Source organism: Pezoporus flaviventris, unplaced genomic scaffold (genome assembly GCF_033815535.1).
Source record: "Pezoporus flaviventris isolate CSIRO_AGI_PZ_B2104156 unplaced genomic scaffold, CSIRO_AGI_Pfla_v1 ptg000023l, whole genome shotgun sequence".
Classification (NCBI taxonomy): domain Eukaryota; kingdom Metazoa; phylum Chordata; class Aves; order Psittaciformes; family Psittacidae; genus Pezoporus; species Pezoporus flaviventris.
Window position 1 is genome coordinate 18994420 of NW_026892571.1, and position 27373 is coordinate 19021792.

Consider the following 27373-nt stretch of genomic DNA (forward strand, 5'->3'; position numbering starts at 1 on the left):
TCCTCGCTGCGCTGCCCAATACCCTCCCTGCGGAGCGGCGCTGGGCTCATTCCCTGGCACCTCGCTCTACGCTCAAGGACGCCCGAGGCTGAGCCGTTCATTACTACCCTGGCGCTGGCACCGTGATGCAATTCCCGGCCCAGCGGCAGCTGCCAGCGCGGCGTCACCCAGCTCCCTGCCAGGAACGGCACCCGGGGCTGCTGCTGGGCACGAGCCCTTCCTGCTGCCGGGGTTGAGTTTCTCGGCCGCGGGTCTGCTGGATCATTGGGACAAGGAGCAGTGCTGGAAATACAGAGCTGGGACCTGGGGAACGTCCTGTTTGTAACACAGTGCATTGCTGCCTTACGTTTTGGCTCAGAATTAAAAGCATTCCCAAACAGGAAGTGTCATAAAATCACAGAATCCCAAACTGTTCCAAACGGGTTGAAGGGACTTTACAGCTCCTCCAGCTCCAGCCCCTGCCACGGGCAGGGACCCCTTCCACTGGAGCAGCTTGCTCCAAGCCCCTGTGTCCAACCTGGCCTTGAGCACAGCCAGGGATGGGGCAGCCACAGCTTCTCTGGGCACCCTGTGCCATTGTCCCACCACTCTCATAGTGAAGAACTTCTTAATGTCTAATCTCAGCCTCCCCTCTGGCAGGTTAAAGCCATTCCCCTCGGCCTGTCCCTGCAGGCCCTTGTCCAAAGCCCCTCTCCAGGTTTCCTGTAACCCTTTAGGTGTTGGATAGAAGTTTCTCGAGGTTGCTAAAACAGAAGCTAGGTTTCACTGCCATTTTGGGGGGGGTGGGGGTGGTGGTGAGGCAGAACCACAACCGTGGTGCACTTGAATGGCTCTGGCCCAGAACAATAAAGGGTGATTTCTCAGTATTTTGGGTCCTTTTCTGCGAAACCCGAGTTTCCGGGAGTTGTGACCCATTTCCATCGCTCTCACAAGCACGCTCTTTGCCTCCAGCCCCCTCCCTTGTCATCCGGTGATTACATCGTGTGGAAAACGGCAAGTTTAACTTAAACGTTCTTCCTCTCGGCACTGCAGGGCACGAACGGGGCTGTGACGCCCCAGACCTAAAGGCAGGCAGGGCACAGAACCCCCCTTTCTCGACACAACCCCCTCACTTCTGGCCAAGGAAAAGCGCGCGCACAGAGCTGGGGGCGTGGCCAGCGCTAGCCCCGCCCCCCGGCGCGATCCCCGCGCCCCTCGTTAGTCTCGCGAGATCCGCCTCCTCCCTGCGCTCTCTTCTGTGCCGCGGCCCGACGGGATCCTTCGAGAAGTGCCCCCGCCCGGGCAGGCCCCGCCGCCGCGCATTTAACCGCGCCGCGCCCCGCCGCTCCTCCGTGCCGCAGCCATGTCCGTGGTGGGCATCGATTTGGGTTTCCAGAGCTGCTATGTGGCCGTGGCCCGCGCCGGCGGCATCGAGACCATCGCCAACGAGTACAGCGACCGCAGCACGCCGTGAGTGGGGCGCGGGCCGCGCTGAGGCGGCGGCCTCCCGCCGGAGGGACCGCGGCCGCCGGGGCCGGGTGTGCCGGGGCGGGAGGCAGCCGGGGCTGGGGGCGCTGGGTTTGCCATACAAACGCGATAGGAAGCGAGCGGTACCGCGCGGCCGGCGCGGAGAGAGGCTGCGGGTGCGCCGCGCTGCTGCTTTCCTTCCTGTGCAGTGTGAGCAGCGTGTGCGCCCTGAGGCAGGGCTGACTTCTGAACGGGGTCTGTGAATACAGGGAAAGGCAGCCACATCTTTGCTGGAAGTAATAAAGCTTAGCTCCTGATAAATCTCTTCACCGTGTTCCGATATCCTCCTGCCTGTTCCCCTGCAGTTCAGGCTCTCCTCCCATTTCAGCCGGGCTGAACGCTGAGCTCGTGTTGAGGCTTTTAAACTCTCACTTGAAGCCAGCCACCAGACTGACTGGGGATGTGAGCAGCGCAGCCAGCCCCCCCCCCCCCACCTTACCTGGAAAAGGCCCTGGCTGTGATAGTGCAGTTTGCCGGTGAACTCGGTCTTGAAGCAGGTCGCACTTCACAACGTTTGTAGTGTGTTCTAACTCTGCTGCTCTAAATCGGACTCCCAACACTTGTCTCGGGAACACTGTGTGATGCCTGGTTTTAATAAACTTTCTGAGAGGGAGAACTGGGATAAAACTCTTCTAAGAATAAATTGCAAAATAAAGATGGAAAAGAAACCCTCCAATGCATCAGATCTGGAGGGAACTGTTTGCAGAGCTCTCTGAAAAGTTACTCTCTGTTGTAGCATAGTTTTATTTTAAGCAGGTGTTGGAGTAAATAGCTGTCTTAATGAGATAGTTACATTGTCTTAGGTGGGGTTTTTTTAGGTCCTTCACATCTATTTATAAAGATGAGAAGAATAAAATGATCTTGCTTCTCATTAGACAATACCTCGGCTCTGTTTGCCTGTTGCTATCTCTAAGCAATGAATCAATGAAGGAAGTTTTTAATCTGGTACCATGTGCTGGAGTAAGGAATAGTCGCTGAAGTGTTGTCAGTAACATGGCAGCTTAAGGGTTAGATGTACTAGGAAAATAGTTAATGTGAAGAACTTCAAGGTGCTCGTCTAGAAGCTCTGGGTACCTCAGGGAGCTGAAGTTCTGCTTATATATATTTGAGGTAAGAAGACACATATGGCTCACTGAGGCTGTGTAAAGTACCTGGCGCAAAGCATCTTCCAGGAAATAATTCAGTTATGAAGGGCTGAAGTGAAATTGAAAAAAAAAAAGAAGCATAATTCAAATGATAGAAAAAGTTTTTAATAGGACTTAATCTCCAAGCACAGTTCTGGAGGAATGCAGATACTACTGTGTGAGCAAACCCATCTGTAAAGGGAATGCTTAATGACTTTGGCTTGGAAACAGCCTCTTTCAAAAAGCCACTGCTCAGTATTTCTGTACCGTGACCTCTGGAGAAGTCATGCAAGGTGTTGTGGCAGGTTTCCTCAGGAGCGTGCTCATGGTCAGGGTTAAACGCTATTTACTATGATGACATCCGTGTTTTGGAAAGGATTTTTAGGTATCTGTTATTGTCATTGTTTGTTTTAGTGAAGTAAACCCTGCTGAATGCACTGTATTTAGTGCAGTAGCACAATGGTGTTCTCTCTGAATCTGCTTTCAGCTCTGCACTTGGATTCTTCCAGAATCCTGTGAAATTGGAACTTCTCTATCCAAAAGCAGCACAAAACATGTTTGTCTTTGAATACAATATTCTTAAAATGGAGAAGTGGTAGAGAGCAGGCTGGTAAAAATGAGAGGTGGGGGGAAGAGGGAGGTCGTCCATTATCTCCATAGGATGAAAGTGAAGTTGTAACTGAGCTTATGGAGTTGAGTGCTGATTTTTTTTTTTTTACTGTAGAGGAAATGTGCTTTGAGGGGCAGGAGATACCATCTGGGGAAGTGGAAGCCGGTGGGAGTGTGAAGTTGTGCCTGCAGGAGCATTAATGAAGTTCAAAGCCCTGCTTAAGTTGCTTCATTAGACCTGTGATGACCTTCAGTGTGATTATGACTCTGCTCTAGGTGCTGTGGTTAGTTATGCAGCTCCCAGTAAATTGTGTAATAGTCTAATTCGTGTTTAATGAGTTAACCCTGGATCCTGTAGTAAACTGATTTGGGGAATGAGGCTGCCTCCTCCTCCTTCCTTCCTTGCAGTTTAACTTAGCTTTGTCCAGGGCCTGATGTGGCTGCTTGGGGCTTTGAGAAAAGAAGGGCTGGGATGGGCACAAAGGGAAGGAACAGCTGAGAACAATCCCATCTGTCCCACTGCAGCTCCTCAGAGAAGCCTGCCTGTTCATAAAGCATGGTTAAGAAGGATGTTTGCACTTCAGGGTTTTATTCCCTGCACATAATGAGTTACCATATCTTTGATTACTGCGCTGTCTCCTTCTGTTGAGAGGGACTTCTGCTTTGAGTTTTTAGTCTGGCAGGTTTTGAGAGTTCTGTGATCTGTCTTAGTGGATTTGTGGTGGATGGGGCCCATGGCTTGTGAACTGAGCAGTGAAGTAGCAGGGTATCTTATTGTTGTAGTCTAGGAGAAAAGCAGCAATTCCTGTTCATGTCTTTAATTCCTTTCTGGAGCCCAGAGTAAATTAGTAACCAGCTTCCAGCGTAGGGCTCCTGAGCTTTTTAACCATAAGCTCTACAGCTTGTGTTCCCTTAGGGTTTGCATAGCACAGAATCCCCTCACTTTAGCTGGTCCTTTGAGTAGTTGTTTCAAATAACAACAGGTTCATTCAAAAGTGTTAATTCTGTTGCAGCACATTGCTTTGGGGTGGGCTTTGCCTCAGTTGTTAAGCTGTTAATAAATTGGAAGAAGATACAAACCCAGTGCTTTATCTCACTGTTGTCTTCAGTTCTGGTTTTGACCATTTCTGTTTGACAGGCCAATTACAAACCTCAGGCTGGGATGGGATTTGTTTCTTGTGGCAGCCCTGTGGCAGAGCCCTGTTGTAAAGCAGATTCTTGACCTGCTGCACAGGGAGCAGTTGAATTTTGCTGTTCCAGTGTTGTGTGAATAGTAACTATCTACTTGATTCATGGCTTGCTTTTTTCCCCAGTAAGTTTACCTCAGTGGTATGAGGAACTTGGATTGGAGGGCTGGATTTAATTTTGTTATGTATGCAAATAAAGAGGCTTAATAGGAGCAGGAATTCCTTCAGAATGGAGGGGGTTTATTCTGTGTTTTTCAGACCTGCAGGCTGTCACAAGTAGCTTGGTATGAAGTATGGTTTTTCTTTCTGTAATCTATATTGCAGTGAGTGCAGATGAAATGTAATCACCAATTTTTCTCTGCAGGTTTGCTTTGCAACTGGGAAGGTTAGTTAGCATTTGGCGCAGATATGCAGGAATGATTTCTTGAATACCTGATTTATTTCCTGTATGTCTTCTGAACAGTTGAATGCTTCCTGTATTATTAATGAACAACTTGTCTTTGTGTGGCCTTAGATACATGTGTAACTACTGAGTTAAAGGGTGTCTCCCCAGTTAACTATATAGATATAGAACTTGAAGCAGCATGAGTTAAGTTTGGGTTCAGTGCTGTGCTGCTGTGCAGAGCATTGTTCTGACTGAGCTGAAAGTTCCTGTTTCTTCCCAGAATTTCTGTGCATATATTGCAGTGAGTGACCAGCTCCTCAATAGACCAAATGCTGTTTAAAATCTGATACTGTCAACATTTCTCAACAAGATAAGCAGTGCAGTTCTACCAACCACTTACTAACAGTCAATCTTTCCTCTCATTACAGGTCATGTATATCATTTGGACCCAAGAACCGCTCCATTGGTGCTGCAGCTAAAAGCCAGGTGAGAGTGTAGGCTGGGTAAGTCACTAGGTGAGGAGCAGGGTGTATTGTTTGATTACGGAAGGTGACAGGTGTCTCTGAGCTGGTTTCTTGGTGTCTCTATAATGTGTGAACAGCTGAGCTGAATTCAGCTGCTCAGCATGTAATGCTGCTCTGGTATCTTGGGTAGGAAGCTCAGGGTTGATCATTGCATGTGATGAAGTGTGGAAACAAAAAAAGATGCATAGTTTTGCTTCTTCTGAAATTCTGATAAATACTAATTAGAATTTACATTTTCAGCCCAGAAAGCAAGCTAAGCAGAGTGCTTCATCCTACCTTAGCTTGTTCTTTTTGTATGTCTTATGATAGCTTTTAATTATGTGACTGCATTCTATGGAATTCCATCGAGTGCGTAGTTCTGGCAGAAGGGGGACATACTTGAATGTAAATATATCTTTCTTGACTCTTTGTGGTTGAGTTACAACCTAGATGTCTGTCTTGGGCATTCTTGCTTATGCTTTGAGTGTCTGTTTGTGTAGGTAGGTAAATATGATTTAAGGACACAGAAAAAGTGAAGCTGACTTGTCCTGCTTCACATTTGGGTCCTGCTGTGTCATGCCTTGTGTTGCTGTGAAACCCCTATAAAATGTGACTATTTTTTTCTTTGAAGTCCTCTACAGGAAGTGACTATTCAAACACTTGGTTTTTCTTAGCCTAAAATACCTAGAGATGGGTGAAGAGTCATTATCTAGAATACAAAAATGACTGGACACAACCATGTTATTCAAGAACAGAACAACTGTACTAGAACTAAATACAGATGTTTTTTCTGGGATTGAGTGTCTGCTTAGCTTAAAGAAAAGCATTGATACAGAGATCCAGTAGAGATGAGGTATGTCCTACAGAAACTAAATGTACCCAACATCAGACCCAGGTTATGTAGGAAATAGACACTTGACTAAAACTGAATCACAGGTAAATGTTACATGGTACAGTGTTGTCTGCTCAGTGAACTGCTCTGGGGTTTTAGTATGTGTCTTGCTCTAATGTAAATTAAAGAATTAAACAAGTTTGCTTTCACCATGTGAAAACAGGCTGTAACTTCTTTCACTTCTCCATTTGCACTGATCCCTGCTATTAATAAAAGACTCTTGTCAGTTAAATCAATTTGACAGTAGCATCTTGGGGCTGTCTTGACTTTTTAAAGCTTCGTGACTGTGTCCTTGAACTGTTTTGTGGGAATGCCTGTGTTGACTGTCACATGCATGTGATGAACCTGAGATGGAGTTTACATCAACGTACTTGTTTTGTTTGTGGAATTACTGGCTGTGCTGTGATAGAAAGTTGGGGTGTAGGTTAAGGGGAAAAACACTTTGCTGTCACTTTTAAAGAGTGTCCTACAATTACACTGTGACAATGGAGTGCTGTTTTAATCAGATGTTGATAGAATCTTGGCTCAGTTTCCTAGCATACGTTTTATTTTAAATCTCAAATTCCTGTAGGTTCCGTGAGTGATCAGAGGGAAGGTGCCTTCTAGCAACTGCCCAGATACAAGATACAAATGACAAAACTCTGCCGGTGGGAGAGGCATGAGAACAAAACTCTGTCTTCTGTTTGAAATTCAGATGTTGCCCTGACATGTTGTATTAAAGATTTCTTTTCCTCTAGGTTATTTCAAATGCAAAGAATACAGTACAAAGTTTTAAAAGATTTCATGGTCGTGCATTCTCAGATCCCTTTGTTCAAGCTGAAAAAGCAAGCCTTGCCTATGAACTTGTCCAGCTGCCAACAGGCTCAACTGGCATCAAGGTAAGTCTGGCAGATCTGAAAAAGAGCCAGAGGAGGAAACTGATAAAGTGCTCTTTAGTCTGTTTATTTTAAATCTTCTTGCTGTAGTTTCTGTTCTCTTGTGAATGGAAAATCTCAAATGGGGAATGAAAGGCTGATAATGCAGATGGTCTCTCCAGGTGTTAGGTGAGACTGTATTTAGTTATACAGCTTTACTGCCTTGCAAAGCCCACACCAACTGCTGTAGCAGTGCTTTTTACCTTTCACTCCACGGTGAATCTGGAAGACAAGTTACTTAACCAGTGGACTTACTTGGCTACTGTCCAGGTACTGCAGAGTTGTGAGAAGTCAGCTTAGTTCCTTCAGCTGAAATGGTAAAAATGGGTCCTTATCTACAACAGCTGATCGTCTGATTTGGATTTTAGCAATAACTGATGAACTTATCCCACACCAGCAGGAAGGAGGGTATCCTATGCGCTGCTTACAACTTGGGGTTAAAAAACACAAAGCTGCTCTGCACATTTTATATGTGAATTAAAATGTGCATTCCAGTGTTTATCTCACAGTTGCTGTGCACGAGCCAGGCCCTCAGGGAGAAGCTTGTACAGAGCTGGATTACTCTTTAAGCTTGCCTTTAGTAAAGGCTCTTTCTTGCATATGTTCCTTATGTGTGTAGCTTGTGGGTTGTGCTGTAGTGTAACCTGTGTGCATGATTCTTCTTTGAAGGCTATGTATATGGAAGAAGAAAGAAACTTTACTATTGAACAGGTGACAGGAATGCTTCTTACCAAGCTAAAAGAGACTGCTGAGAATGCGCTCAAGAAGCCTGTAGTTGACTGTGTTGTTTCTGTAAGTATGTGATGGTAACCAGGTCTTACCTATTTGGTTGGCATCATAGACTGAAATGATGGCAGCATGAAATTGCCCATGAGACTTGAATATTCAGGTATTTGTCTTTTCTGTTTAAAATGAATCTTTCTCCCATCTCTTCAACTCTAGACTTACTTCATTAATGGTGAAATGTCTTCAATGGCTGCTAATCAGCAGCATAAATAATATTTGATACCTGTTTCTGGTTCTTTGCTCCTAAAACGAGTGGCTTGAGAATAGGGTGGAAGAAACTTCACAAGAAGTAACTTTGTCTTCATGTAATGTTCTTCTTTCCCTTTCTCTGTTTCAACTGAAGTGAGCACTGAATTTGCAGGGTACCTCAGTTGTGCTCTTTACTGATTCTCTACACACACTTGTAGCTGTTTGCTAAAGGTGGCTGTTCTAAATGCTTATATTGGATATCTGATCATCTTGCAGGTTCCTTCTTTCTACACAGATGCAGAAAGGAGATCTGTGATGGATGCTACACAGATCGCTGGTCTCAACTGTCTGAGACTGATAAATGAAACAACTGCAGGTAGCATCTTCCTTTCTCTCCCTTGCTTAATACTGTAGTTGTATTAAATAAAAGGGCTTGTAATCTGTCAGTGATCCATGTCCTCTGGAGTTACTGCTGCTTTTGTAAACTTAAAATGGATTAGTCGATCGTAAAGTTCCTTGAGCTCTGGTCTGTTATTTTGTTGCTTTACAGAGGCATAAAGATATTTCCTTAGTATGTGTTATAATGCAGCTACTGGGGGGCTTATGTTGTTTTGTGTTTTTCCGTGTCCCTTTAGCCCTGGGAGTTTTGTTTAACTAGAAACTTTTTTCTGTAGCTTGAAAATGAAGGTGAAATGCTGATTATCTTTACTGATGACTCACTTAAGGAATTATGGACCTGAATATCCTGACTACAGTCTCTGCTTCTTGTCTCTGTGTAGTTGCCCTGGCATACGGGATCTATAAGCAAGACCTGCCTGCCCCGGAGGAGAAGCCACGGAATGTTGTTTTTGTGGATATGGGGCATTCTGCGTATCAAGTTTCTGTTTGTGCATTCAACAAAGGAAAGCTGAAAGTAAACAATCAGTTCTGCATCCATTTTAATCACTAGTAGCAATCTTCACCAGCGCATACAGGGCCTGTGACAGGCAAGCTTGCTTGTCTTTACACTGTGCATCCAGACAGCTCAGTTCTTACTCTTAAAGTTGTTCTTTGTCTGGAGTTAAAAGTAGGGCAGGGAGCTAGAGAGCTTTTGAGCAGTGTGTGGAGGAAGCAAACATGCCTTAATCAGCACATTTTGGCAAAGAATAAAAAGCCCGAATTAAACTGTGTAGTCAGAAATTATCATATCTGACTGGATGCTGCTTTCAGAGAATACTCCAGTCATGAGAGCAAGCATGAAAGCAGGCATTCCTAGGATGCTCTAAGTGTCATGTTTTAAACATTAGCTGCGGGGCTCATGTGAAAGAGCAAAAACATTCTAATTACGTTAAGCTTTGAGTGGAAGGTAAGCAAGTTACAGTGTGAGCTGCAAAAGCATTACTGTTCTCAGCATTTCTTAGTGGCCTTTTTACAATTACAGTCTGGGCTTCTGCAGTTCCAGTAACTGAATCGGTTGGAGAAACAAACCCAAACTTTCAAGCACAGGGCAGTGAAATGCAGAGAGGGCAAGAGTTATGAAAGTCTTGGTTTTTGTTGAAGTCCTGTTTTCTCTTGTAAGGAAGCGTGACCTACTTTGTGTTTCTCCGATTTGTCTTTTAAACACTGTAACCACAGAAGTGTGGAAGGGATGCCTCTGAGTGTAGAGTGGAGAGCGGGGCAGCAAGGCGGTTAAAACAGTGTAGAGGCCAAACCTTGTCTGGAGGTGACTGGAGGAGAATAATGGGATACTTCACTGATTTCTGTTACTTAAAAAATCAGTTCCCAACATGTTTAAAGCACAGAATCAGCTGAGGTGGATGGGTCACAGATGTTCTTTGCAGATAATCCCCTCATCAGAAATGAGCACCTATTTGTGAGAGTTAATAGTATTTATTCTCTCCAGGTTTTATTCTTGGCTTGTTCCACCCTTCTGAGGCATCAAAAATTAATCTGGGATATGCCTCAAACTGACAGTGGCTAAGCAGAATTTGTGAACCGATGGTGTGCTTACAGTACAAGCTGCTGAACAGATTGTGCTGCTGAGCCTTGCCCTAGCTTCCTAAATTGCCTCTGAAAGTTGCCACCTGGCTACAGGAAGGCTGGGGGTCCAAAGCTGCTTCTAGCATTTGGTACATGGGGTTTTTCTCCTGTGAGAATTGCCATTCAGAGAGGGGTCTCATATTTGTGAAGGTGCCAGAATTTGTCCAAGGTAACGGTGGTTCTGTCTCCAACAGCACTTTGAACACATCTGATAACCAGCTACAACAGGCACAGGATAGTCATGGCTTAGACTTGGTAGGCTTTAAAGAAAACCAAAGGTATCTCAGGATGTGTACATCTGTTACTGCAGATGCTGGTAATGTAATTGCTAATTAGGTTGCCCTGAGATAGAGTAGAATAGCTTAGTTGTTGCCAGCAGTGTCTGAAGTGTGAAAGCTGAGTATGGGACATGGATTTATTGTTTGGACTAGGTTGGGCCTCTTCTAGATGAGGCTTATCAAAAGAAACTCCTCACTGCAAAGGCAGAGTAAAAAATGAACTGTACCGGATTCTTCCTGTTGTGGCTGCACCAATGCAATTCTTCCTCAGCAGTAACATTGTAGTACTTGCTTTAATTACAAATTGACTGTGCTTGAAACCAAGAAATGCTTTGATGTTAACTGCTAACTGCTGTCACTGAGTAATGAGAAACTGCCACTACTGAAGAGTACCGTTTCTTTAAGGTTCTCGCTACAGCGTTTGACACAACACTGGGAGGCAGGAAGTTTGATGAGATGTTAGTTGAATACTTCTGTGAAGAATTTGGCAAGAAATACAAACTGGACATCAAGTCCAAGATCCGGGCACTGCTGAGGCTGTCCCAGGAGTGTGAGAAGCTGAAAAAGCTGATGAGTGCGAATGCCTCCGACCTCCCAATGAATATAGAGTGCTTCATGAATGACATTGATGTCTCTGGAACGATGAACAGGTAATGGCTATACTTTAAGCTTCGTTCAAAATGCTTCAGTCAAGAAACTTAGCACTTCAAACTCAGTATGAAGTGCTTAGTGCTGGGGGGAGGTGGAAATGGAAGAACAGTGTGTGTGGGGTGCTGCTAAGAATGATGATGTTTAGAGGCTGGCCAGCGGCCTTGAGGTAGGAGGGAGGGCTGTGAGTGTTGCAAGTGTGCCTGGATTACTAGAGCAAAGTTTGTGGGAGAGTTTAGTTCATAAGTATAAAATTAGGACTGGGGGAGGGAAAACCCTGCAGCATGTAGCTGCAGTGGCATTTTTCTGCTTTTGGTGTCCTGTTGTATTTGCAGTATTAACTTCTGGTTTGCTATAGCTTGATTTATGGTTTCCTCCAACAGAAGCAAATTCTTAGAGATGTGTGATGGGCTGCTTGCAAGAGTAGAGCCCCCCCTTCGCAGTGTGCTGGAGCAAGCCAGTAAGTGATGATGCATTCCGTGTTCTGCATACAGGAAAGACATCCCTATCACAAGCTTCCTTTGGGTCTTGACAGGGCTCAGAGAGGTGGATTTAGCACAGCTAACAATTTCTTGCTTAGCAGTTACAAGCTTTTAAACTTCTTCACACAAGGTAAAAACCTGAAAGTCTTATTGCTTCGAAACATGGAGAACAAGCTTAAATTAAGTAATGGTTGGTGTAAGCATCTAGTTTATGATGTCGGCATATTTGTGTAAAACAGTCTAAAAACTAATGTCTGACTCCTTTCTAGAGTTAAAGAAGGAGGATATTTATGCAGTAGAGATAGTTGGTGGTACCACAAGGATCCCCGCTGTAAAAGAGAAGATCAGTAAATTTTTTGGCAAAGAAGTCAGTACAACTTTGAATGCAGATGAGGCTGTGGCACGAGGTTGTGCGCTGCAGGTAACAAGTGCTGTTTGTTTTAGCTCTTGAGTATTGTTACTGAAATCACAAGTATTTGAGGCGGGGTCCCCAAGTAACATGAAGGATACTCCATGTGTATCCTAGAATGGATTCAAGTAAGCTTCAGGAAAGCAGTTGGAAGAATGAGAATAGCAGATTTAAGCAATTCCGTTGTGCTGTTTGTCTAAGCCAAATCAGAAGGTCAGTGTAGCTTGTTGAAGTGAAGCAGAGAGCATGTTTCAGTGTGGCTGGGAATTGGTAGTTTGATAAAGCTCATGTGATGTTTTGTCTTCCAGGCTCCTTTGGGGGCCCAGGTTAAACAGGGGAAAACCTTTTTTTGTTACAGCACTACTGATGAACTTGTGATATTAAACAGTTGCTTAATAACATGGATGGGAATGAAAGCTTAGCTTCTTGCTAATGGGAATCTGTCTCCTGAGCTGGAATCAGCCGCTTGAATGGCTTAAGCAGTAGTAAATATTCTTAATAGTTACAAGTGCTATCATACCTTGAAGGCGCCTTGATTTTGCTCTGATCACCTCACTTCTCTGAATGTTTAACATGTGCTTACAGCTCTGTTCAGTCAGTTGTATGAGCTGTAGGGATCTGCTTAAAGAGACTTTTCTGTTACAGTATGCAGATAGCCTGGTACTGTGTCACTGTAGAAAGTAACTTGGGATTTCCTAATCCCTTATGTGGGCACAAAACCCACTTCAGTAGCCTAACCATAGCAAACCAGACAACATGACTCTAAGGCAGAACTTGTGTATTTCTGTTTTTGGAGTGATCAGATTAAGACAGCCATTAGCCTCCCTTAAACTAGAGTAAATCAGCATATGAAGCTGCCTAAATAACCACTTGCTGAATTAAGTTAGTGTTCACCTGAAGTTTGAATGTTTCTAACATGGCTCTTGTGTTCTTTCAGTGTGCTATTTTATCCCCAGCTTTCAAAGTGAGGGAATTCTCCATCACAGATTTGATACCGTATCCTATTTCTTTACGATGGAATTCACCAGCAGAGGAAGGGTTAAGGTAAAGAAGTTCAGTTTGCTTTCATGATTATATACAGCTTAAAACCGAGTGATGACAACTGGAGTAAATGATGCTTTTAGAGCAGTGCTCAGTTAACAAATCAAATGCTGATACTTTTTCTGACGTTAATGGGGGGCAGTTTAGCACTTCCTACATGGCTGTTGGCCTTGCTCTAACCTAAAAGGTTTGGAGACTCTTCTTGTCCCTTCTTAAAGAAGCTTTTTCCTTAAGGTATAAGGGTCTCTAGAAAAGTTGTTACCTTTATCAGATTCATTAGCCATGTACTGAAGGATTGCTCTGTTTTCTCTTGCAGTGACTGTGAGGTCTTTCCCAAGAACCATGCTTCCCCGTTTTCTAAGGTCCTCACCTTCTACAGAAAGGAGCCGTTTACTCTGGAGGCATACTACAGTTGTCCCAAGGAGCTGCCTTACCCAGATCCTGATATAGGTTAAGACCATTCTTTAACCATTTATTAGTGGCCATGTACAAGTTTCAGGACTTCTGTCTGATCATATAGTCTGGAAAGTGCCATGGGGATATGTTTCTGAAGTCATGGGTCTACAGTAAAATGAGTGGAGTAATATGAAGTTTATGGACAAGTAGGCTAAATAAAGATCATCCTGATGTTGGAACAAACCTGAAAGGGGTACACTGAGAGTTGTGCTGTCTTTAATGCTCTCTTACAGCACACCACAGAGAATTCTAATAGCTGTGTTTCCTAGCACTGCCGAGTAAAAAAAAATTGACTTGTTTGACTTGAGTAGGATTTGATACCCTCTTAAGTGCATTGCAGTGATCTGTTGTCAGCAAGTCAGGTTTTACTTCACATTTAGTGATTAAGCTAATCAAATGGTACCTTTTTTTCTCTCTGGGATTGCTTAGCTCACTTCTTGGTTCAGAAGGTCACTCCTCAAACAGATGGATCCAGTTCAAAAGTGAAAGTCAAAGTCAGAGTAAATATCCACGGTATCTTCAGTGTCTCAAGTGCGTCTTTAGTGGAGGTTCATAAATCTGATGAGAATGAAGAGCCTATGGAAACAGACCAGCATGCAAAAGAGGAAGAGGTAATGAATTTTGTTGCTCTTAGTACTTGGCCAGTTGTGCTTCATCAGCCTTCCAAGTTCTGGGAAGGTTCTAATACTTGTGTAAGGATTTAGTAGATACCTCCAACAACTAAAGCAAAGATGAGATCAAGTACTAATTGAAGTATGTTACACCGGTGACAGATCCTCTTGATGCCAGGACTGGGGGGTATAAATAAAATTCCGAATTGTGGAGCTGTTGCTTGCCTAGATTAGAAGCTTATAACTTAAATCTTGAGACTCTAGGTTTCATTCTGTTCCTTTTGCCAAAGAGCACTAGGTGATGTGATGAGCCTAGGAGCTGAAGCAGTGATCTGCATATGCATTGTTTAATGTGTCAAATTGGACCTCTTTATGAATTTCAGAAGATGCAAATAGATCAGGAAGAGCAGCAGAAAACTGAAGAACAACAGCAGGCCCAACCTGAAAATAAGGCTGAGTCTGAAGAAATGGAGGTAATGTGACCATTTGAGACTCCTGTTTTACAGGATGCACTCGCACACTACGTATTCCCATGAGTCTTGTAGAAGTATTTGCTGCTTTTGCTGTAGCTCTGGAAGCTGAACTTTCATTGAATGTATGGGTAGTCTGTGTTTGATTAGAGCTTTGGAAGTATGTAACTAGTGTGGATAATTAACTGCAGACCTGGCAAGTGTTCTAGTACTAATGAAATGAGTGAACACTCCTTTTTGTGTAGCTTTCAATAACTTAAATACTAGAGAAGCATTCAGTTATTGACTACACTCCTGTGGTGGTTTCAGTGTGCCTGGGAAAAGTCTGTAGTTGCCTTCACTACCTCTGACTAGCAGCTGCACTGTCAGTGTGACAGGCAGTATGTAGCTCTGCTGAGGTGCACCAACTCAGTCGTACTTTCTGTTATTAGTCTTGAATACTCTGTGTGAACTGGCTGATGTTCTTACCTTGAATGTATTTCTTTAATGCAGACTACTCAGGCTGACTTGAAAGACAAGAAAGTGGATCAACCACCTCAAGCCAAGAAGGCTAAAGTAAAGACAACCACTGTGGACCTCCCCATTGAGAACCAGTTGGTGTGGCAGATAGGGAAGGATATGCTGAACTTATTCATTGAGAATGAGGTAAACTCTTACTTGCCAAAGTTGCCATTTCACTGGTTGAGCTCCAGAAATGTTGCTGTTTGAACATAGTTAATTGATAAAGATAATCAAGGAAAGATGGAAAGGCTCATGCGTTTTTGGTGAGGTGAACAGCATTGACCCACAGAGCCAAGCTACATTCTTCCCATTAGTGAATGCTGTAACTTTCCCTCAGGAGGGGTTCTGCAGAAGGCCAGTTCACAGGGTGATTACTTCTGAGATCACCTGCAGTTAAAGGTGCTCAGTGGCAGCTGCTGTCAAGTTGAAAGTTCCTCAACCAGAGGAAGATCTGTTGGGTATCCCACCAAAACTGCCACAAATCTTCATACATGTGCTGCGTTTAGAACAGTTCTGTAAATCACACTATTCCAAAATCTGAAGTCAGCCTTAAGCTTTTAAGGTATTCTAGCAGTGTATGTTAAATAACTACCTTTTTGGCTTACTAACTTGACAACTTGTTCACAGGGCAAAATGATAATGCAGGATAAACTAGAGAAGGAGAGGAATGATGCCAAGAATGCTGTGGAAGAATATGTGTATGATATGAGAGACAAACTTTGTGGTATTTATGAGAAGTTTGTTAGTGAAGATGTAAGTACTGCTTACTTGGTATCTTCTAATGCTTTTCTGTACGATCAGCAGTTGTATTGTCATAACCTGTGACCTGTATCAGATGCTGTCTTTATCTAGACTGTCTTCAGACTTTAAATGAGGAGAAATAGCTTTTAACCTTTCTGGCTATGCAGATAACTGTCTAAATATGGCCTGAGTACCAGCAGATGGTACCCAGCATACATGGTGTGTTCTAGTCCAAAGCAGTTGCAGCAGTTAAGGTGTTATCAGAGTGTATGTTTTGAGACTGAAACAGACTAGGTGCATGTGCACAATGCTTTTAAGGTTTTCGTGCATCTTGTCCTATTCTGCTTCTTTGTCAGTATTTAGGAATAGTGTAAAGAATAAAAACCTCAAAGACAGTCCTACCTGGGCACAAAATCAAGGGATTGGTCTGACTAAAGGTGGGTGCCTGTGTCTGGACAGGTTGCCCTAAAAATCTCTTGGTGTTATTAATTAGCTTTCCCTCTTGTACTAACGGAGCTTGGTGTGTTAGCTTTAAAGTTAGGGGACTGTGGTAATCAGTTGAGTCACTGCAAACTCCTGCCTGGATCCCTGTTGGTGGCAGTGGGAGCCTTGCCATGTAGAGCCCAGGCACCTCCATCTGAGTCAGAAGTGGGCCAAGTTGAGTGGGATTCATCACTCCCTCACTAAAGATGAGTTTTTGTCTGTTCTCTGGCTTGCTTGTGGACTGATGATGAAAATGTGAATAGAAAATAAAGGTGGGGGGAATAGGTGTTTGTGGGACAGTACTGGTCTCAGCTGTGATGGAGGGTTCTTCCTTAGCCCTGGGCTCTACCACAAAGCCATACTGAAGGATTTCTGATTTCTCATTAAAATAGTTTCAAACGAGTTCTCACATTTTTAGCCTGTAACCCTTCCAGAAAGGTTCTGAGCATCATTTAATACCATCTAACAGAATATCTCACCTACCTGTTTTGTGTGGGTTCCTTCAGGATAGAAATAGTTTCACACTGAAGCTAGAGGATACAGAAAATTGGCTTTATGAAGATGGTGAAGACCAACCCAAGCAAATTTACATTGACAAGTTGGTGGAATTGAGGGTAAGTGGTTCTTGGATGCAGTAAGTTCCAGTGGGAATGTGGAGAGCTTTGTTCAGGTGGGGAGCTGTCAGAGCTCTCCTGGTGCAGTGATGAGCACTGCTAACAAGCTGCTTAGCTTGCTCATTAATAAGCACATGAGGAGCAGGCCTCCAGTAAACCTGTAGCAGTTCAGGGTTGAGGGAGATTCAGTCCTTCCTGTAAGTAGGGGGAATAGTAGAAGTTTCAGGGGGGTTCAGAAGTGGTGAATGTACCCTATCAGATCGTGCAGGAGCCATGGCTGTGTGGGTTTTGATACCTGCTGTTCTCTGTTTCAGGCTCTGGGCCAGCCTATTCAGGCAAGATACCAAGAATCGGAGGAAAGGCCAAAAGCATTTGAGGAATTAGGAAAGCACATTCAGCAGTACATGAAAACTGTTCTTGCATTCAGAGCAAAGGTATTTATGTATTTAATTTCTGGCAGATACAAGCAAGTGCTACAAGTCTTTTCTGCATTTTAAGTAAGCTCCTTCAACAAGCTGGTGCACCCTCCTGGCTGTATTTTCAGAAGTGGATGTTGGCTTGAAAACCTGACAGTCTCTTAAGTCCATGAGGTGTGGATTTCCTCATGGACTTCAGCTCTCTGATTAGAGCTGTGGATGATCAGGTGAACTGCTCTGCTGGCTCCAAAAGCCTCCTGGCTAAATGGGTCTTTCTGGTGTGCGGGAGCTCGGGTTTGAGGAGGTCAGTGTGCAGTGCACTTAGACAGATACTGGTTTTGAACAGCTACTCCTGCTTTGCTGTTTCAGGATGAACAGTATGACCACCTGGATGAAGCAGATGTGGCAAAAGTGGAGAAGAGCACGAATGAAGCTACGGAGTGGATGAACAACCACCTTAATCTCCAGAACAAGAGAAGTCTTACGTTGGACCCAGTGATAAAAGCGAAGGACATACAAGCCAAGATTAAAGTAAGTCTTTGTACATAATTCACTGCATTTCCATGAATCTTTCTGATTATTGGTCTAGTTTGTCATGCTCGGAGAGACCTTAAGGGAAGAAGTCTGTGGTGGCAGGACAGTGACTGGGTGTTAACCTCTTGATCATTGGGGAGCATCTGCCTGTGGCTTGAATATCCAACTGGTGGTGGCAGAGTTCACCTGAGCAACAGGTTAACATAGAGCTGTGGTTGGATAAACCCACTTCTGTGTTTTGTTTGATTTCCAGGAATTGACAAGTATTTGCAATCCTATTGTCCGAAAACCCAAACCCAAAGTTGAGCTCCCAAAGGAGGAGCAGAAGCCACCTGAACCCAACGGACCTGTGGATGGGGAGGGTGAAGGCAACACCGCGGCCCCCACTGCCGAGCAGAGCGCTGCTGCCCCGCCAGCTGCTGAGAAGAAGCTTCCAGAGATGGACATTGACTGAGTGTCAGCACCTGTTTATATTATGGCGAACTACAATAAAGCTTTAAGTTGTCAACTTTGTATGTTCTGAATACAGAGTGAAGCAAGTGCATACCACAGCGCTCGTAGGAACTCCTGGAGAGGTTCGGTCAGTGCGTCGACTGCGGCGCTCAGTGCCTCGCTCAGATAAGCAGCATTTCTTGCCATTATGGTTGTATTTAGAAGTGTTGGTATTTTTACTAGACCTTTAGGAACAGCCCTAAGTTCATTCTCTATTTGTAGTGGCCATGGAGAGCTGGCCTTGATGTAGAGGGGTGAGACAGCAGCACTGTTCTCTAGGCACCCCTGGCCTGTGGTTCTCTGTTCACTTCCCGTCACTGGTGGCCCAGTGGCACTTGGTGCCATGTCCCCTGGTGTGGGAGCTGCTGGGGGTTGGGGGAAGCTCCCACCAGAGGCTGACGCAGAACCTTTCCGTCACTCACCCTCATCTAACCCTTGCTGTAGTGTTAACACACTGCTCCAGCTTGTTCATGTGCGCTCCAATAGCACCTGGTTACACGAGGTTGCAAGGCAGGGGCTGGTACCATCATGTTAATGGGTACCCTCACATCGTGGGTCTGCATCCCTGGCATGCATTCAGAGAGGAGCAGCTCCTGTGGATCCCTGAATGTGCTCCTAGCCAGGGACTGTGTGTGCCTGGCTGCTTCCCCCTGATCAGACCATGCAAGCTTCTCTCTAATGAAATTAGCTGCTTGTAGAAAGAGTGAATACTTGTATTTCTGCTGCCTGCGCTGAGCGTTGACTCTGACTTGCTCCTAACTCTTCCAGGGAATATGCTTGCTTCCATGGGGATACGCTTGCTTCCATGAGGCCTTCAGTTGGAATGCTTGGGGTTTGGTTTGGCTTTTTTTTCCCAGGAAAAGGAAGACCTGACACATCTTGGCTTTTTTTTTTTTCTATGATCTTTAGGCAGTGATTTGCTTCTAGTACTGATTGTCATTAATCTTGCAAACATTAATTTGTATCTGTTAAAATCCAAACCTGGAACACCCATTCAGATACTGCAAGAAATAAATGCACTGGATTCTACCCCATCACCTTCTCCAGCTCTTGATTGCAATGCAGAGGCAGTGGTGGGGGGGCAGAGGCAGGGCACAGCTCAAAGTCTTTAATGCCTTTTGTGCTGCTGCGGGTGAAGCTGCAATTGCCAGACCCTGCTTCAGACCCCTTTAATGAAGCAGAAGGGAGAGGGGCTTTGGACAAGGGGAATGGCTTTAACCTGCCCGAGGGGAGACTGAGATGAGCTCTTAGGCAGAAGCTCTTCCCTGTGAGGGTGCTGAGGCGCTGGCACAGGGTGCCCAGAGAAGCTGTGGCTGCCCCATCCCCATTCAACCCAAACGGTTCCGTGTTTCCGTATGGGACCGGGGCTCTGTACCGCCGGGGGGGGCTGGTCTCGCCAGGCGCTATGGGGCCTCCCAGCCGCCGGGGGCGCTGCAGCGGGCGGAGCCGTGCGCTGGGAGCGGGGCCGGGTCCCCGCTTCCTGTCCCCGTACCTGCCCCGCCGCGCTCCCCCGGGCGCGCTCCTCTGAGGCCGCGGCAGGGACGCGGTGAGGCCGGAGCGGGGCCGGGGCGGGGAGCGGGCCCTCGGGTGCCGCGGGGCCTCCGTTCACGCCGGCGGGCGCGGTGGGGTGGGAGGCATGGCCTGGAAATGCGGGTTTCTCCTCTCCAGGTTCCCTGCAGCCCCTTCAGGCACTGGAGCTGCTCTCAGGTCTCCCCTTCAGGAGCCTTCTCTCCTCCAGCTGCCCCAGCCCCGCTCTCTCAGCCTGTCAATGGAGTAATGAGAGCACGGGCAGGGCTCCAGCCCCTGTGAGCGTTCCTCTGCCCGCAGGTACCGGAGCCACGGCCCCGCACCGCGGAGCTCAGCGGTTTTCCTGCCTTACCGGAGCTAAAGCCCATGAGCTGCCGTGCCCCGGAGGAATGAGCAGGGACCCTGCGCTGCGCCCGCCGCCGCCGCTGCCCCTAGTGCGTGACCGGAGCCTGCCGCTTGCCCCCGCGCCGTGTGAGCACAAGGTAACCCACTGAACGTGGCTTCATTTCCCTGAACAAGAACTGAGAGGGGACAGGAGGGCACCTGCGCGGTGTCGGGGGGAGCAGAAGCTTCCATTGCTGCCTTCAGTACCTTTAACCGGAAATGGGGCTGTTGGCTCGTTTCGGAGCGCTGGAGGAGGGATGCTGCTACTGACTCGTTATCCTCGGGCTTTCTCGTCCGTCCCTTTCAAGCATGAACTCACTGTCCCTGTGTCACTTTTGCAGCAGGTCTGGTTCAGCCGCTGACAGAGACCATTTGCTTTTTGACTTCCCAGTGTTGAGGGGTTTATTTTATACAATCCTCAATATCCTTCTGTCTGTAAGAAAGCTTGATTCTGTTTTACACTGCTGCATCTGTTGCTTGCGTTTGTAGATCTAACAGAAGCATGAAACAGAGACCCCAAATGATTCCTTTGACTAGGGTGCATTAGCTCGGTGGATGTTGAAGAGCGGTTTTAACTCCACAGGAGGTTTAAATGTCTTCCGAAGACAGAGAAGCCCAGGAGGATGAGCTGCTGGCACTGGCCAGTATCTATGATGAAGATGAGTTCAAGAGAGCGGAGTCTGCCCAAGGGGGAGAAACAAGAATTTGCCTGGAATTGCCCCAAAACTTCAAAGTATTTGTGAGCGGTGAGTTGAGACCTTTTATGTCATCCCAGACCGAGGGGGTACCCTGGTGACCCGCAGGGACACCGACCTGAGCCGTACCTGGCCCCGTGCTGTGCTCATGGCATTCCTGGGGCTTGGATTGGAGTAGGGATTTCATCCTCCTACATCCAACCTCCTTGGTGACCTTCCAAAGCAGAGATGAGCAATAGGATTTCTTTGGAATAACTGAGTTCATTTATTACTCCTTTCCCTTGAGGCTCTGTCTTCCCAAGTGCTGCAGGACATCAATTCTCACTCCTTGGTGTTGTCTCAGGTGCAGGCAGCTCCGGAGGCAGCCTCCAGACGGGTGGATTCGAGTACAGCGTCTGCTTCCTGCCGCCCCTGGTGCTGAACTTCGAGCTCCCTCCAGACTACCCCTCCACCTCCCCGCCCGCCTTCACCCTCAGTGGGAAATGGCTCTCCCAGGCCCAGGTTTGGCAACGTTTTAACAGAGCTTCTATGCCCATGAACAAGTTCATGAATAACCCAGCTCCGAGGGGTGTTAACGGAGCAGGGGAAACGAAAGACAATCCCAGAACCCCAGCCTGGTTTGTGTTGAAGGGACCTTAAAGCTCCTCCAGCCCCAACCCCTGCCACGGGCAGGGACCCCTTCCACTAGAGCAGCTTGCTCCAAGCCCCTGTGTCCAACCTGGCCTTGAACACTGCCAGGGATGGGGCAGCCACAGCTTCTCTGGGCACCCTGTGCCAGCGCCTCAGCACCCTCACAGGGAAGAGCTTCTGCCTAAGAGCTCATCTCAGTCTCCCCTCGGGCAGGTTAAAGCCATTCCCCTTGGCCTGTCCCTACAGGCCCTTGTCCAAAGCCCCTCTCCAGGTTTCTTGTAGCCCTTTTAGGCACTGGAAGCTGCTCTAAGACCTTAAACAACAACATATAAGGTCTTAAAATATCAGGTCTATAAACGATGACATTGCTTTTCCAGTTGGCTCTTCTCTTGTTTCCTGCTTGTTTTCATTTGGTTGCTCTTCTGAGGAATGAAAGCTTGCATCTCTGAGGGTGATATTTGTATTTTATGTACATATTTAAAGCTGTGGGGGCTGAGATGGCAGCATGGGCTAAGGAGGACTATGGGAGGGAAGAAGACAGTCATGGGTTGTCAACTACTGAAATCTGGAATCGTTTTTCCTTTCCTAGCTCAGTGCCCTTTGCAAGCATTTGGACAACGTCTGGGAAGAGAATCGAGGCTGCGTGGTCTTGTTTGCCTGGATGCAGTTTCTGAAGGAAGAAACACTGAGTTACCTCAATATTTCCTCCCCGTATGAGCTGAAAATGTGCCCCCAGGGGAGCGGGCAGGGCAGGACACCTTTGGTCCCTCCCTGTGCTGAGGACTGTGGCGGTGCAGCGGGCTCTGCTGCAGCTGAGGAAGAAGTCATGGATGCGAGAGCCGTGCAGGACGTGGAATCACTGTCGAGTCTGATCAGGGAGATCTTGGACTTTGATCAGGCCCAGAGGAGGAAGTGCTTTAACAGCAAGATGTACTTGTGCAATATCTGCTTCTGTGAGAAGCTGGGCAGTGAGTGCATGCACTTCACCGAGTGCAGCCACGTCTACTGCAAAGCGTGCCTCAAGGACTACTTTGAAATCCAGATCAGGGACGGGCAGGTCCATTGCCTCAACTGCCCAGAACCCAAGTGCTCCTCTGTAGCCACGCCGGGCCAGGTAATAGCAGTGTGTGAGCAGCGGTGGTAGCGTTCTGCTCCCTTACCCATCATTACAGAGGATGAGGTGTGGCTTTTCCTGGGGAGCCCTGTGAACAGGTCCAGGGAAATGCTTTTTGCATCCTCTGAGCCGCACTGGGGCAGCTGAGCTAAAACGGGATCACTCTGCACATGTTTTGCCTACTTTGCTCACCCTGATGTCGGTCAGAGGCCTGAATCAGTGTCCCATTCCTTTTCACGCTGCATGCTTTTCCTTTCATTAATGAATCATGAAAACACCGTTTCTAAAAGTGTTTTTATGAGCTATTGGGGCATGGAAAGCAGATTCACCCCAGCTGCAGGTCCTTTCATTGCCTCCCTGTGGCTGCAGGTAGCAGGCTCAGCATTTCCAGTGCATCTGACCTGTCTGTAGTCTTTGTTCAGGTGAAGGAGCTGGTTGGAGAGCAGCTCTTTGCACGCTACGACCGCCTGCTCCTGCAGTCGAGCTTGGACCTGATGGCAGACGTGGTGTACTGCCCTCGCCCGTGCTGCCAGACCCCCGTCATGCAGGAACCGGGCTGCACCATGGCCATGTGCTCCCAGTGCAACTATGCCTTTTGCACCCTCTGTAAGATGACCTACCACGGGGTCTCCCCCTGTAAAGTCACCGCAGGTGAGTCTCCATGTTTCAGAAATGGAGTGAGAAGCAGTTAAGGTTTGCATAGAAAAGACTGAAAGTCAGCAGAGAAGCAGAGACACTCATCAGCCCGTGAGCTTCCCCAGAGATCAGACTCATGTGGAGCTGGTCTGCTGCTGGCAATTAAAGATTACTCCTTTGATGACACTCCACAGCTCAGGGGGTCCCTGAACTGCTGATTGCCAAATGCTGAGAGGCCACAGCAGGCAAGAGCAATTCTACATGTGCCTTTTCCTGCCCTTTCCTGTGTGTCCACCACTTCCCGTTTCAGGGTTGTTACTGGAACGGGGCGATGCTTCTCTGTTTGGCCTCAAAATCCTGTGACAGAGTTTCATTAAGTGTATGCTCAGAAAAAACATTCCCATTTTTCAGCTTAGTCTACGTTTTAGACTAGTCCATTGGCTGGCCTATTTTATAATGGTGTAAATGTATATATGTAAAGTATAACAGAGAGAAACTGTTGAATTTTGGGGTAGGGAGGTTTTAATATTCTCATCTTACGTATTCCAATGTCCTCCTTGCTTTTTTATCAGTTATGTTAGTTTCCTTTGAGAGTATTTATGCTGTTACTTGCTGGCCTCCTTTATGTAATATCTGACAAAACCTGTTTTATTTCCTTCCTGTTTTATTTGGGTTGGTTTTGATTTACTCCCCAGAGAAATTAATGGCTTTGCGAAATGAGTATTTAGAAGCAGATGAGGCAACTAAAAGGTTTTTGGAACAACGCTACGGCAAACGGGTGATTCAGAAGGCTCTTGAGGAGATAGAGAGTAAAGAATGGCTGGAAAAGAACTCAAAGGCTTGTCCCTGCTGTGGTACTCACATAGAGGTAAGCGCAGAGGGGAGAGGTGGAGGAGTCGTAGTAAGTCTGCGCACAAACTCAGATGAAGTCAGTTCTGTGCTTAGGCTGGAACAGAGATGGGTTTGTAGGTGCCAGGGTCACCAGGGAGGGCAAACTGCTAGGAAATGGTGAGAGAATTTTCCCTTTCTGTGTTGTATGGAAAAGGAGGTGATGTTTCTGGAGCTCAGGGACTTGGGTAAATACAGCAGCTGGGGTTCTTCAGACTCCAGGACTAAAATGATCCTGGTTTTCTGTGGATCCGTGTGGATCCCTTTGTTTTCCATGTGTTTCAGGCTACTGCTGTTTCCACAACAGCCAGGAAATACAAATAGCTTCAGAAAAATACTAATTTCCAGCATGATGATTATTATTATTCAAGCCAATGTGCCATGTGTGATTGTAGCTCCTAGACCTTTGCAACAGGGAGAAAACGTCAGGGGTTGGTCCAGACTTGGTTATTGCCATTTCTTGTTTTCTTCCCCTCAGAAACTCGATGGGTGTAACAAGATGACGTGCACGGGCTGCATGCAGTACTTCTGCTGGCTCTGCATGGGCTCTCTGTCAAGGGTGAACCCGTACAGGCACTTCAATGACCCATCCTCCCCCTGCTTCAACAGGTACGTGTTCACCTCAGCACCCTCACAGGGCAGAGCCTCTTCCTGCCTTCTGGTGTTAACGTGCTGCAGAGCTGCTTTGTTCAGGTCATGCTGATCGACCTGGGGCACTGCAGCACCGGTGGTTTGTGATACTGAAGATACTGAAACTTGTGGCTTTTGTAGCTTTTGTCCCATTTTTGGTGGGTGTTTTACCTTTTTTACACCCTGATGTGAGTTGCTGGCTGCCTTGCAGGTTGTTTCAAGCCATGCTTACTGAGGAGGAGTACTGGGAAGATGAAGATGAAGAGCAGTAGCTCTCTAGCAACAACACTGAGCAAAGCAGAATCAGGTGCTTCCAGTTTCATGTCAAGTTTGTTTGCTTTCCCCTTCTATTGCGTGGTAGAAGAATGGTACCAACCTTGCACTGCAGGATCCTCACCCTTCAAAGGCTGTGGCCAAAACCAAAGGAGAGCATTTCACCCATCCTGCAGTCAGGGTCACTGTGGAAAGCCCTGATAATCCTATTGATTGTTAAAGGCAGGTGCAGCCGGTCAGAGGTCTCAGTGTTGATGGCAAATTCACTTGTGTTGCTTCTCCTTATCTTGCCAGTGCTAAGGCACTGAGTGAGTGGCCAGTGAGAGGGTGGAAAGCATCAGTCAGACATTGAAACACATGTTCATGGATACATAGCTGAGAGTAAGATGAATTCTTGAAGATACTGAAATGCCCTTCTCAGATGATGAAGTAATTTATTTTTACTAACTCTTCGTAAGTTGCTAGGTTTGCTTCTGGACTAGATCCCTTATTTCCACTGTTCTTGCACTTCACACTGTTTCAAACCCCAGCTGGTTTCCCTGGCAGCTCAGTGAGTGGTGCTGGGAGCATGGCAGAGAATGCTGCAGGGAACTGCTCAGTTTGAAGAGGTTTTTCCATGCGCAGAATGGTCTAAAAATGTTGAAATTAAAACTGCATCTCTTGGGTTCAAATCAAAGAGCAGGGGCCGGGGGTATCTTGGCCACCGGGAGGCTCTTTAGAGGCTCAAGGTGAATTCCTCTCACTCAGCTTTGATTGATAGTAAATAAATTTATACTCAGATACCTGGCCAAAACGAGTACTGATTTAGTGCCCTCTGCAGAGGATGGGGGGGTCTGCGCTCTTAGAACTGGCAGTGATTAGAAACATGAGCTGGTAAGAGTGGATCTTGTCTTGGTTTAGCCTGTGGGACAGTGTGTAGGGAAAATTCACATTGTGTATGGTTTAAACTGTATTTCCTGCACCTTTCACCTGCACTAAATTCACTTTAAGACAGCAAACACAGTTGTCTCCCTGTTTGTCTACGTTCTGGCATGTCTATGGCAGTGCAGGTCTGTGCCTGGGTGGTGATGGCTGCTGGCTCCTGTGTGCCATGGGGCTGAGTCACTGGGCTGCAGAATGACAGAGTAGAGTGGGGCTGGTGCAAAGCTGTAGGGTGAAGCTGTACGGGGTGTGTGCTGCTGAGAGGCTTGGCTGTTCATGTTCTGAGTGACCTTGCACCCAAAGAGCCCAAGTTTTCCCTGAGCTCCAAGGATACCCGGTGGCTGTTCACGATGCCACACTGGGATTACTGCAGAGGGTGACACCAGCTCTGAGCTGCCATTCCCACTGGAGTTTCCACTCTGGCCATAATTTTTAACTCCAGAAGCTGCCTGCTTCTGGATGGGAATATTTGTGACAAGGAATGCGCTTAAACCCTGGCCTCCTGCCTGGGTGGAGGAGATGGTGCTGGAGCTCTCAAACCTACAGCAGGCCAGGCATGTCCTTTCTGCCAGGACAGAAGTGGGCTGAGGGCAGAGCTGGGACGCTGGAGGGTATGTTGGGATGGAAAGCTGTGGCTGGGGATGTCCACCAGAGCCACCACAGCACAAATGCTATAGGGAGTATTTGAAGGTGCCGCAGTGGCCTACCTCTGCTTTCACAAACGGTGCATGGAGGGGAAGAGGGGTGATGTGGTCACCACCGTGTGTGAATTCTGGGCACTTAGGACTCAGGGACAGACCCTCTGAGGAAGGGACAGGCAGGGGACTTCACTCAAAGCGCAATCAGTGCTGCAAAGGTAGGACAGATAACCCCCAACCCATCTTCACAGAACGGGGCAGGCAGCTTGGGTACTGTGGTGCCATTTCCTCCTTGTTTTTTCTCCCCTCTTGTAAAGTCCACCTCCATTTCTGCATGCACAGAAGGAGCATTAGGTTATGTGCAGGTACTGTGGTACTGGGCAGAGAGCTGTGACCTCCTTCTCCTTTAAAGGCCTAAGAGCCATTTTTATATGGCAGGACAGGAGCACAGCAGGTGTGTGGTGGAACGCTGCCTGCAAACACTGGCCGAGGCCTGAAGGAGGGAGCAGCAGTGGCTGTTCCTACCAGACTCTCTCTGTACAGCTTTGGCTCTAGGTGCTACTGAAAGCTTGTGCAAAATGACAGCTCTTTCTCATGCTTTGAAGGTTTTGTTCTGCTCAAAGACTGTGTTCCCAGTCCTGCTGACCCACAGGAACCGTTCTGTGCTTCATAAGCACAGTGAAACTGAGCACCAGGTACAAACGTGAGCAGTTAGAAAACTTAAAGACATTTAGTGTAGAAAGTTAC

At 46.7% G+C, this 27373-nt stretch overlaps 2 protein-coding genes across 3 annotated transcripts; both read left to right on the top strand.

The window, feature by feature from the left end:
* Positions 1 to 1206: 1206 nt before the first annotated feature.
* HSPA4 (heat shock protein family A (Hsp70) member 4) lies at positions 1207 to 18306 on the top strand. The gene is made up of 19 exons (XM_061457128.1): positions 1207 to 1449; positions 5240 to 5297; positions 6944 to 7084; positions 7790 to 7912; positions 8372 to 8471; positions 8875 to 9008; positions 10798 to 11042; positions 11424 to 11500; positions 11792 to 11943; positions 12869 to 12975; positions 13289 to 13422; positions 13858 to 14039; positions 14423 to 14512; positions 15002 to 15154; positions 15638 to 15763; positions 16741 to 16848; positions 17163 to 17282; positions 17634 to 17795; positions 18052 to 18306. The coding sequence occupies exons 1-19, from the start codon at positions 1343 to 1345 to the stop codon at positions 18250 to 18252; spliced, it is 2520 nt and encodes an 839-aa protein (XP_061313112.1). The 5' UTR covers positions 1207 to 1342; the 3' UTR covers positions 18253 to 18306.
* Positions 18307 to 20761: 2455 nt separating this feature from the next.
* RNF14 (ring finger protein 14) lies at positions 20762 to 26065 on the top strand. 2 transcript variants are annotated; one of them, XM_061457121.1, is made up of 8 exons: positions 20762 to 20947; positions 21240 to 21397; positions 22116 to 22640; positions 23063 to 23291; positions 23972 to 24144; positions 24643 to 24773; positions 25006 to 25101; positions 25183 to 26065. In XM_061457121.1, exons 1-7 carry the CDS (start codon positions 20794 to 20796, stop codon positions 25064 to 25066), a joined length of 1431 nt encoding a protein of 476 aa, XP_061313105.1. In that variant the 5' UTR covers positions 20762 to 20793; the 3' UTR covers positions 25067 to 25101; positions 25183 to 26065. The 2 variants fall into 2 exon arrangements, with proteins under 2 accessions (XP_061313105.1, XP_061313104.1); XM_061457120.1 differs by having other exon boundaries at positions 25006 to 26065.
* Positions 26066 to 27373: the final 1308 nt, after the last annotated feature.